Below are 12,888 nucleotides of genomic sequence, written 5' to 3'. Positions count from 1 at the left end.
CCTAGAATTTGCCAGCAAGAGTGGCCAGGGTAAACAGCATACACCCAAGGTACTTCATAGAAGTTTTTTCGGGACTACGCCCAAGATCCTCCACTGGTTGTTGAATACATAATTTGACTAAATGGGGGGTCTTTTATATCTGTTTATACATACACTAAAAATTCAGGCCCACACACAAGACATTACACATCTGACAAAAAAAAAAAAGGAGTACAAAGTACAATGAATACAGGACCAAGGAACACAACTGACTATAGTTTTTATAATACACAGTATTTTCCTAGGTTTATTGAAAGACATTCATTTTGCAAGGCATGGTATCACTCTTGAGTATTATAATAAAGATAAAATGCATGCATTACCTTTGGATCAATTTCAGCAAGAACATCATTCAGGACTTGTAACAGCTGCATGGGCTCCAGGGAGTCAAATGTTATCAGGTTAAAGTTCTTCTTAAATGGCTCCTTATTGAGCTTTTCAACAATGAATTTAAGTTGATCGCTCATTTTGGGTTTTAAAAAATTAACCTTTAAATACATAAAAGCTCCTGGTTAATTGCAGATATAAAACAACATTAAAAGTACACAAATAAAATACAAAAAGGTACAGTAAAATACAGTTTAAGGTGAGAAACTGTCTCTATATATTAACTTTGGAAAAAAAAAATATTATTTTAGTGTAAAGACAATCATATTTACTTATGCTGCTGCCAGTTACCAAACAATAATATTGAATGTTCTCAATTCTTCAATTTGGAAAGAAATTGTTAAAATAAAACATGGGAGCCGTCACTGTCAACCTGGTATTTAACCACTTGCCCTTCAGAGGCTTTACCCTCCTTCCTGACCAGGCCATTTTTGCCGCGCTATTTCAACTGGTAATTGCGTGGTCATGCAATGCTGTACCCAAACAAAATGTATGCCCTTTTTTCACATAAACAGGGCTTTCTTTTAGTGGTATTTAATTACCTCTGGTTTTTTCATTTTTTGCGCGATAAACAAAAAAAGACTGAAAATTTTTAAAAATAACAATTTATTTTTTGTGGTTATAAAAAATATATAGTAAACTGAAAGTTAGTCATAAATTTTGGCCAAAATGTATTCTGCTACATGTCTTTGGTAAAAAAAAAATCTCAATAAGTGTATATTAATTGCTTTGTGTGAAACTTATAGCGTCTACAAACTATGGTACAGATACTGGAATTTACTCCATTTTTTGCTATACAGCACTGCTCTAGTTTAACTGACAATTGTGCGGTCATGCAATATGGTACATAAATTAAATTTATGTAATTTTTTTTCACACAAATAGACCTTTCTTTTGGTGGCAGGGATGTTGGATTTCAATCGCCCAACGCCCGGGACAAGTAGTTATGGCGCCGGGTAGGTAGTTTTCTTCTTCCTTTAGCCCTGCTGCGGGCAAGCAGCGGGCTCACCTGTCAGGTGAAGCAATCGGCGGCAGCGCTGACGCCAATTGCTTTCACACAGTGCCAGCGTCTCCGCGCCCCCGCCGTGATGTTTCCCGGGCTCCGCTTGCTCATCTGTGGGCCCGGCTCGCCGTCGGCTAGAAGGGAGGGAGAAGAGCAGACAATTCCACTCCCCTCGCCTCCTCTTCTGGTGCTGATCTGGAAGTGACATTACAATGTCACTTCCAGGTCCCCGTTGAGAGATTGCAATACAATCCCTTGGAATGAACTAAATATGGTGCATGTGCACCACATTACATTCAGTGGAGCAGAGGGGAAACATGCAGGGTCTTTTAGACCTTGGATGTCTCAAAGAGAACCTGTCACCAAAAATCATCACATAGGGGACTTTGTCCCCTATGTGATGAAAAAAAAAAGTTTTGTTTTTAATTTTTTTATTGTAAAAAAGTTACACCCAAGCACATACATCCCCCCCAAAAAAATACTGCGGTACCCACCCCCACTTATACGCACGTACAAACGTAAAAGCACACGCTGGGGTGCCTATGCATGCAACCGTCGATTGCGATACACGTCACATATCGCCTCACACTCCAGGATGAGAGCGATAATTCTAGCACCAGACCTCCTCCGTACACTATACTGGTGACCTATAAGGAGCTTTAAAAGTGTCAACCTATAGAAAATATAGGGTACAGAAGTTCGTCACCATTTCATGAGCGCGCACAAATTTAAGGTTTGATATGTAGTTGGATATGTATTTACTGGGTGCAACCTCATCTTTTATATTTTACAAAAAAATAGGGTAATTTATTGCTTTTTTGTGCCCTAAAATTAACCTACTTGTAATTTTTACTAAAATTTTGCACTAAAATCATGCAACATAAAAAATTGGAACTACCACTGTTTTATTCTCTAGGATCTCTGCTTTCATACAATACATAATGTGTGGGGGTTTTATGTAATCTTCAGGCCTAAAATGATTTTTTTTAAACATGTGCAAAAAACGCATAAACGGCTCTGGCAGTGAGAGAGATATAGTATAAGCCAACACGCCCCTTTCCTGACGAGCACCCAATCGTTTTTCATCACACTGAAAGGTCTCCCGCGTCCCTGCTAGTCCCCGGGTGCGTTGCTGGAGACAGGCAGGGAGGGGAGGAAGAGATAAACAGCTCAATGTTAAAAATATCATGTTTAAGTCGCCATAAAGCCCCTTTTGTTTTTCAAAGTCCCACATATACCTAAAATCACCTCCGATTTAAATACGGTTTTGGTAAAAAAATGTATTTATTTTTCTATCAGGACAAGTAGATTGTCATGAGGGACAAGTAGAGTGGAGCCCCGATTTAGTCCCTGGACAAGTAGTTTTTTTAAAAAAGTTCTACATCCCTCGGTGGTATTTGATCTCCTCTGGATTTTTTCTTTTTTGCGCTATGAATAAAAAAAGACCAAAAATATTTTTAAAAACCACAATATTTTCTCATTTCTGTTATAAAAAATATCCAATAAACTAAAATTTTGTCATAAATTTAGGCCTCTTCTGGGAAAGAGGGTTTGCAGATCCCAAAAAAAGACGGATGTAGGCAACAATGGCATTTTTAATTTTGAGCAAAGCTGTTCCTTTTTTTTTTTTTTTAATTAACATACATTATTTCACATTCTACAACAGTGTTTTTCCATATCAAAAATGGTTACACTAAACAAAGAAAAAACCTACACACCACCCTCCCCAACCTCCCCTCTCCCCGGTCACCTTAACCCTCAAATAACCTCATTCCTTCCTTTACCACAGAAGTCCCCTTCTCTTTCATCTTCCTTCTTCCCCTCCTCGCTTTCCTTTCTTTTCCTTCACATTCCTTTCAATTCTGCATAAATCTTAGTTGTTTTATAAATTATCCACTCCTCCAACGTTTTTCTAAATTCTTTAGTTTTATCTTCTCCAATTTGGTAAAGTTCCTCCATCCTATACACATATTCCACTCTGCTAAACCAATCTTTTAACTTAGGGGTTTCCATACTCTGCCAAAATTTTGGAATCAACCCTTTAGCTGCATTTATTAAGTGAAATATTAATATATTTTTATATTGCTTCACCGTGAAGTCTCCTTTGTGAAATATACACACGCAAGGGTTATCTGGTTATCTTGTTCCTGTTATCTGAATTTGCTGAATTATTCCTTGCCAAAACTCTTGAATATAACGGCAATCCCACCATATATGTGCAATAGTTCCTTCAAACCCACATCCCCTCCAACATAGCAGTTCATTTTGTGATCGTTGTTTATGTGCTACACTCGGTGTACAGTACCATCTTACTAGACATTTATAGTTCATCTCTACTATATTCAGATTTATAGCACTATGGGCCAGTCTAAATATTTTCTTCTCATCATGTTCCTCTAGTTTTGTTCAAAGCTCTTTTTCCCATTTCTCAAGGTACAGCGGACAGACAGTTCCTGCAATATTAGTAAGAATCTTATAAATACAAGAAGTATGTTTACATGTCATCTCCTGACTAAAAAATCATTTCAGAAGATACATACTGTCCACCGTCCTTAAGGGTTGCGGAACAGCTGATACAAAATGCCTCAGTTGGTGGTACCGCCACACATCTAACCTAAAAAACAAATCCTTCTTATCTTTTAATCCTAAAAAAGAAAGCAACTCCCCCTTTTCCGTGATATCCTTCAAACGTGCATGATTATTTTTTATCCAGTGACCTACAACGTCTTCCTTCCCTGTTCCCTGTAAAATCTGTTCCCTCCAGTGGAATAGTAAATTATATTCCCATCCCATTCGCTTATGTAATCTATCCCATTCCCTTAAAACATTCCATGTTAAAATACTTATATTTTCTGAAAAAGTTTGGTATTGTTGTGGAAGCCATATTATCTTGTCTAACTGTGACCCACTTAGTGTATTTTCTATTTTTACCCATAACTTCTCCAGTGTATTGTAAATCCACTCAATCATTGGTGAAATTAGTACAGCGCAATAATACCTCTTAAAATCTGAACGCCTAAACCACCATTAGCCTTATCTCTCTTTTTTATTTGACCAAATGAATTTTTTTTTTTTTATGGTCTTAAAAAAGGACTGGTAAATATATTGGAAGCACATGGAACTTATACAGGATTTTCGGAACTATAACCATTTTTATAACATTTATGCGGCCCAACCACGCGAGTGCCCCAACAGACATTTTCTTCAATTTTTCCTTAACTTCATTTACAAGTGAGATATAGTTTATTTGGTAAAGATTTTTCCAAGAGGGAGTGAGCTTTACTCCTAAATAACTTAATTCTCTTTCTCTCCAAAGGGGAAGGCTTCCTGCAAGTTCTGTTTTTCTAACTTTGAGACTGAAATATTCAATATCTCTGATTTTGAGGGATTGATCTTCAAATTTGACAGTTCGCCATAGTATTTTAAAATTTTCATTAGAATGGGTAATGTTACTCTAGGGTTCGTGATATAGAATAACATGTCATCTGCATAAGCCGCAACCTTATGTTCTTCCTTCCCAATCATAACTCCTTTTACATCTGAAGACTTTCGAACGGTCGCCAGAAGTGGTTCCAGTGAGATAACAAAAAATAGTGGTGACAAAGGACAACCTTGCCTTGTCCAGTTATACATTTTGAAGAGTTGTGATAATGAACCATTAAGCTTCACTGCAGCTGAAGGAAAGCTATACAATTTTTTTTATCCACTGCATCATCTTATATCCAATACCCAATGCTTCTAGTGTGCTCATCATGAACCACCAATCTACCCTGTCAAAGGCTTTTTCGGCGTCAATCTACATTATCAACGTCGAACCCCTCTCTTTCTTACTTTTTTGCAAAAGGAGCAATGATCTTAATCCATTGTCTCTTCCCTTCCTCCAAGGTACAAATCCTACTTGATCAATATGTATCCAATCTGCCATCAGATCCTTCATCTTGTTTGCTAAAACCTTTGCAAATAATTTTGTATCTATATTTAAGAGTGATATTGGCCTATAACTAGAACATTGGGAGGGGTCCTTTCCCTCCTTCGGAATAACTGATATTTCCTGCAGAGACTCCTCCCTTATATTCATCCCTTCTCCCAATGCGTTCATATATCTACACAATTTGGGCATAAGCCGTTTTTGAAAATTCATGTAGTATCTCAGCGTAAAACCATCTGGTCCTGGGCTTTTTCCTATTGCTGTACTTCTCAATGCCTTACTTATTTCTTCATGGGAGATTAATTTTTCTAATGCTAACAATCTCTCTTCCTCTATCCTGGGCAATCCTGCTTCCTTTAAATATTGTTGCCTCTTTCGCTTTCCCCCTCTGATTATTTTGGGTTACTGAGTTTTAAATCATATAACTTACTATAATATTTTTGGAACGTTCTAGCTATATAAGTGGTTGAATAAACCATTTCACTGTTTTCATCTTTTATTTTTTTCTATGTAATTCCTTCATTTCCTCTCTCTTACTCTTCTCATCAGATATTTTCCTGGTTTATTTCCCCACTGATACGTTTCTTTATCTATAATAATCAATAATAATCAAATCATCCAGATTATAACGTAGTAAATAATAAATCTATAAGTGAATATAGCGCTAATTTAGGCACCAAACATAAATGTGATCATGTGAACAGTCTATTATCTAAAAAAGTGTTCATAGATTAGTGCAGGCTTGACGAGATCAGGTCAGCATATTAGTGCTCCATATAGTTATATTGCTCTAGTGACATCCAATGAATCCATGTGACCTAATCCCTGCCAAAGACTGTAAGAAATGCGCACTCACCAGCTGGGCATAATATATGCGCAATAAGCTGAATATGAATCTGTAAGGAACCCCTTTAAATGGAACTGCCAGACAATATGGAACCAGGATCCCTCCTCTGGACACAAGCCTCCTCTCTTTATAATATTAGGAAGGTTTTCAAAGAGCATTCTCTTTCTAAACATTACAAAGACTATCAAGACCCTTCCTGTTTGAAAGCAGGAAAGTGAATGCTTCTGGCAGATGACCTAAAGGCAGTGAATGCTGAAAAATGATCTCTAAAGAAAGTGATGCAATCTGAAAACCATTTTAAACATCAAAATAGATTGACAAGATTTAAAACCTCCTGTGGATAAGGGTGTGATGGTGCAGCAAAACGGAAGTGACGTGGGTCCGTAACCGAAAGTGATGCGACGACGTCTTGTCCGATAGTTCCGGACGTGGTGAGAGCACCAAGCGGTCCCCGTTGTTTACTATTACTACTATTATGGGCTTGTTTTAATTTTACACATTGTAAGTGCAATATTTGTAGCAATAAAGCGATATATCTTGGGTACTACACCATTAGAGCGGGTCTTGTTCTTCTCTCTTTTCATGATGTGGTGGAGCATGGAGTAACAATGGAGTGGATATTTTGTTGAACCCTAGCATTTGATTGTTGAATGAGCAAAGTTTGGGATCTCCCAGTACTTGCAAGTTGAAGCCCTCTTCTGTATTCTACATACCAAAGGCACAGGACATTAAAACACTGGTGAGTGCACACCCGAGTGGGGGCGCACTGTGACCACTGTTTGTTTTGTAACACTTTATGATTTTCATGGCTGGACATTTTTTTAATCACTGGATTTTCTTTTCTCACTATATTGTCTTGATTTGAACACTTGATCTTTTATCACTGCAATTTTATTTTCATTTTTATTGGTCACTGGAAGATATTTTGAGTATATATGATAACATGTTTGGGGTAGCATGTTTATATTTAAATTTTTATTTTTTATGATAAGTATGGCACTGTGAAGCGTGTGCGCCACTTTTTCACAAATTCACTGTGGGTTTATTTATATTAGTTTTGATTATTGTATAGTGGCAGCAAGGGAGTTGTATTATTTACACATGATTTAACTTATTTATAATTTTTTGCACTAGCGCGATTTAGAGGCATTTGTAGTTTCCTTTACTGTTCACACTGAGATTTAGTATATAACTATTAATGGCTTGATGATCTCCAGTTATTATGCTTATACCCACAGTGCTCTGGAGATTCAAGCTAATTATCATTTATTAAGTTTTGAGCCCTTATTAAGAGACCATGGACATTGCAATTATGATAATTTCTAGAATAATCAATACAATAGCCAGATGTGCTCCAGCTCTTACTCACAGTGTTTCTGGAGATTCAGGCTCAATATTCCTTACCAAGTTATTCTGAGCCCTTGCGAAGATGCTCTGGTTATGGGTTTTAAATTATTATAGTTTAGAGGGTAATTAATGTTTGTTTGATGATCATATTTGCAGTGATCGTTTTGATTCCGAGGCATGGTTGTGATGGTGTGTTTGGTCCACAAGAAAATGGTACCTGCTCATCTGTGCACCTTCGGGAAAATGGTGCCGGTTCGGTCAAGCGCCCCAGACCTATTTAAGGCATGCATTGTAATGGCGTCAGTGTGAGGCGGGTCCCTTTGAGAACGTGCATGTGCACAAAACGCGTCAGTGAGGAGCCTACGTGCTGATGTCACGCCGCCTAGTCCATGCGATGGTCCAGCGGACATCTTTGTGAGTGATCTGTTGCTTCTCTAACCTCCCTGGCAGTATTCCCAAGTGTAGCTCGGGGTTAATTATCAGTGCCAAAAGCGGTAACCCCGAGCTACACTCAGGATTACACTGCAGCGTTGCTCCGGGATCCCTGTTTCACTTACCTTGTCCTGCGCTCCCGCGATATCCCCCCTGCAGTGTCCCTGGCCATCTCCTCTGGCCAATGCCGGCATCCATCTTCCGAGTTCCGGTCCCTTCCGAGCATCGGGATGTATGGGGGCCGGAACCAGCGGGAAATTGAAATAATTTTAAAAAGTGACATTCACAAAATACACTAAAATCACATAGAAACCATTACTGTTTCAAAGCATTTCACATACATTTTGTCCCTAGTGCTTTGTCCTGTGCCCTACCTACATTTTTACCACCTTGAAACTGAGAAATGTCCATGGCGTCCAAAAACCGTCCCTTTATGTCAAAAGCGGTTTTAGACCAGCTAGAAAACAGCGATAGTAAATCAGAACCACTTGCAGAATTGAGTGATGATTCGTGGGGGAAATTCGTCATCAAGTACTGAAAACAATTTTGCGACTAAGCTCAGTGATGTGCGAACTTGGCGCTATATTTCAAATTTCAGTGTTTTTGGTTTGATTATATTATTGACCGCTCCAGCCCTGGCAGACTGATCACACCAAAACTCTCAAACGACGCAGTCATGCGCTGGAGCGACTATGGTGCAAAACCAGATCCCAACTAGCATTCACCCGCTATAAATCTGCCTTCCACACCTAGATCTCCTCCCTCCACGATGCCAAAGAAGCCTACTTCCTGACCCTCATCAAGACCCTCTACTCCAATCCTCGCCGGCTCTTGTCCACCTTCAACTCTCTACTCTCTCCACCCCCACCTTCACCCAGCACCTCACTCACCGCCCTTGAGATTGCCAATCACTTTGCAATTCGCAAGGGCATCGCTGCTGCTCAAACGTCCTCCCCACCCATCCCCTCTCACACAGCAACCCCCTCATCACCCCTCTCCCTCGGCCTTACCACTGTTCAGACCTCCACCTCACCTAACATTCTTTCAACACAGTCGACCACCCTCTCCTCCTCAAAAAACTTCACTCCCTTGGCCTCAGAGATTCCGCTCTCTCCTGGCTCTCATCCTACCTATTACAACGCTCCTTCAGCGTTACCTATAATGCTACCAACTCCCCCTCACTCCCCCTCTCTGTTGGGGTCCCTCAAGGCTCTGTCCTCGGGCCCCTTCTCTTCTCAATCTACACCTCCTCCCTTGGCCAACTCATACACTCTCACAGCTTCAACTACCACCTCTATGCCGACGACACACAAATCTATCTCTCGACCCCTCGCCTCACCCCCTCAATCTCCGCCCGAATCACAAGCCTACTGAACGACATATCAGATTGGATGTCGCTCCACTTCCTTAAACTGAACATCTCCAAAACCGAGCTCCTAGTCTTCCCCCCAGCCCGCACACCACCCCCTGCTGACTTCTCCATCACGTCCAACAATGCCACAATCAGGCCCGCCCTGCAGGCCAGAGTACTTGGTGTCATTCTTGACTCCAATCTATCCTTTCAGCCCCAAGTCCAATCACTAACAAACTCATGGAGACTCCACCTCCACAACATCGCCAAAATACGCACGTTCCTAACTCCAGAAACCACTAAGCAGCTCATCCACTCCCTCATCATATCACGTCTCGATTACTGCAACTCCCTCCTCACTGGCCTGCCACGCCACAGGCTATCCCCGCTTCAGTCGTTCCTGAATACGGCAGCCAGACTCATCCACCTTACCAACCGCTCCGTTTTCGCCACCCCACTCTGCCAATCCCTCCACTGGCTTCCGATTGCGCAACGGATCAAATTCAAAATCCTAACACTGACGTACAAAGCGGTCCATCATACTGCCCCTAACTACATCACTGACCTAATATCCAAGTACCACCCTACACGCACTCTCGCTCCTCACAAGACCTCCTTCTCTCTAGTTCCCTGGTCTCCTCCTCCCATGCCCGCCTCCAGGACTTCTCCAGGGCGTCACCCATCCTCTGGAACTCCCTACCCCAATCCATCAGACTATCACCTACTCTCCTCTCCTTTAGGCGCACCCTGAAAACCCACCTCTTCAGGGAAGCCTACCCCACCCTCTGCTAATTCCCGACCTCCTCCACTCTTCCTACCACTCCATCCCCCACAGTTATTTCCTCCTGTTCCACTATCCCCTCCCTCCTAGATTGTAAGCTCCAAGGAGCAGGGCCCTCGAACCCCTCATGTATCGCATTGTATTGTTATTGTACTGTCGCATGTTCTGTCTCCCACTGTAATGTACAGTGCTGAGCGAACTGTTGGCGCTTTATAAATACCGTACAATAATTATTATTATATTATTATTTTTAATGATTATATTATAATTTATGATTTCGTGTTTCAGATTTTATCATACCCGGGATGTTTACTAGATTCTTGTTTGGACAGATTTCAGTGAGTTATTCCTCAAAATTAAAGGCCTACAATAAAAAAACAACATATTTACATGCAAAAAAAGTACTGCTTTGAGCACAGAAATATTGACATAATCATATCGCTAGGGAGGTTAATGTTTATACTCCACATGGCTGCAATAATTATTAAGAAAAATATACTACACTATAGCACACTGTCTTCGGGCTCTGTATGTGAGCTCTTCCCTTAGGAGGTACTGCACCTTTGATGGATCAGTGACTGGTGACATGAAGTGGACGGATACATTCTTCGGAGTCATTTCCATTCAATACTGGTTTTCTTTTTGCTTCTGGTGAGTGCACAGTGGTGAAGGATTACCACAGAAGTCACCTTTATTTCTGATAACTACTGATTCACACAATACGTTGGACATTTTTACTTCTGGTCACACAAGACTATTTTTGGGACACTCTAATATTGTTTAATAGTGAATTATATTCACATATTTGCTATTTGAATTTTACAATATGTTGAACATTTAATTTCTGGTCATTATTCATACATAGATTAATTATGGCATACTGCATGATAGTGTATAACGTTCACACATTTGTCATTTGTGTTAGCGCTGCACCTTTGTTTATATGTTTGTACAGTGGAAGCAAAGGGTTTGCCACATTGTGCTAGCTGCTCTTATATTCCTTTGCGCTCACTGTTTATATTCTCCACACATTTTGCTATATGTCTTTGGTAAAAAAAAATCTCAATAGGTGTATATTAATTGGTCAAATACAGTGGTGAGAGTGCGCGTGGGGGGGTTTGTTGTGGAGGTGCAGTTAGTGGTGGGGTTTGAGGCATAGTGGTAAGTAGTTGGCAATGGGGAGGGTCTGCCAAAGTGCTGGTGAAGGATGCTGGCAGATGTGTGGGGGTGTAGGGAGGTGGTGTGAGTTGATGTGGCTAGAAATTACTCTTTCCTATTGCAACACAAATTCGCCCAGTACAAAGACTGGTTTATATGTTTTCTGTTGGATACGGCTGTCGTGGATGGCAGCTGTTGATGCTACCACGCGTGTCTTTGGGATAAGCCAAGAATGGACCTGACATTTAGTGACAGTGCTGTTCTTCTAACAATCAGCAATCTGGCACAGCAAATGTCTCATCACTAATGACTTATTTGCTTATTCATGTCATGATCTAATGAAGAGAGTCACAAATACGTTATCAGTAATGGAAGACTTCCTGGGCCAGGTCCTGATTGCTGGTATGTTCGGGGATCACTGCAGGCTAGAGGAGACCAGCAACACAGAGACTGAATGTCAGTTACTGCTGCCTGTATATGTGCAGTAGGACCCCATAGACATCTATGGGGCTGGATAAGGACCAGCCTTCCTAAGTATTGATGAACATGGGTTTGGTTGGAATTTAGGTGCAAACTGAACCCAGAAGCAAGCTGCCACTCCCACACTACCTACAAAGGCATTCCTCGCCTACCACAGTCACGCATATGAGCATCAATGCTTAAGATATCATTGACCTAATATGGCCATATGGCCATCCAAAAGGCATCCAAAGCTCCAAAACTCTAAACATCAAACACATGAAGATGGATGCTCAGCGAAAGAAGAAAGGTAGGAGACACGGGCCACTGGAGGGGTGAGTATAAGAGCTCTTCTCTGGCAGGGCACCTACCTTTCAGGAAATAACAGGCACCTGATTTTTATACTGTTTTCTGGCTCAGATTATTTAATGTGACATTAAAGTGGTAATAAACCCAAAAGCAAACATTTATTATATTTCAGCTTACTAATCCTTAGAGGTATGCGGTAGCTGCATTCGCTTTCTTTTTTTAGGCTTTCTTTCTTTTATTTTCATCTGGTGATCTATCCAGTAAGTTTGTTATTTTTAAACAAAACAAGCTGTCCTGAAGATGTAGTACTTAGGGGGTTAAGACAAACCATTTAACACTGACAGGGGTGATTACAATTATCAGCTTTTATTTATTTATGTAAAACTCTTAGCCCAAGAGGATAAAAATATTGCTGCTATTGCTTAATAAGTATTAGGCTACGTTCACACTAGCGTTGTGTGCAGGCGGCAGAGAGGCGTTTGGGAAGCATTTTTACCGCTTCCCAAATGCCTCTGACAATTCTGCACATTGCAGCACATGGTGCTGTTCTAACGGGAGCGGTAGCGTCTCAGAATGTCGCGGTGCGGCAAAACGGACACCTCTGGACGAGTCAGGAGGCGTTGAAGCCTCCTATTCTTGTCTATGATGCCGATCCGCAAACGCCCGGCCGGCGTTTGCGTCGTGGTGCGTTTGCGGAGCGGTAACACCATTCAAACTTCATTCTAGGCGTTTATGGGGCGTTTTTAATGCTCAGCAAATGCCTAGCAACCACCGCTAAACCGTGCATGCGGCGTTTGCGGAGCGTTAAAAAACGTTCCGCAAACGCTGGACCAACGCTTGCCAAACG

The 12,888-nt window shown here is 40.9% G+C and overlaps 1 protein-coding gene across 1 annotated transcript in view; it reads right to left on the bottom strand.

The window, feature by feature from the left end:
• The window catches only part of IFT81 (intraflagellar transport 81), a 227,136-nt gene that overhangs the window by 209,301 nt on the left and 4,947 nt on the right, over positions 1-12,888 (bottom strand). The window contains exon 2 of the mRNA XM_089676578.1: positions 363-527. Coding sequence (XP_089532704.1) covers positions 363-506 — 144 coding nt within the window. The 5' untranslated portion in view covers positions 507-527. The remainder of the gene's footprint in view (positions 1-362; positions 528-12,888) is intronic.

The sequence above is a fragment of the Staurois parvus genome, unplaced genomic scaffold, assembly GCF_062004578.1.
Source record: "Staurois parvus isolate SC_StPar_1 unplaced genomic scaffold, SC_StPar_1.0 ptg000014l, whole genome shotgun sequence".
Lineage (NCBI taxonomy): Eukaryota > Metazoa > Chordata > Amphibia > Anura > Ranidae > Staurois > Staurois parvus.
Note: the sequence above shows the minus strand (reverse complement) of the source record. Positions and strands in the feature narration are given on the sequence as shown.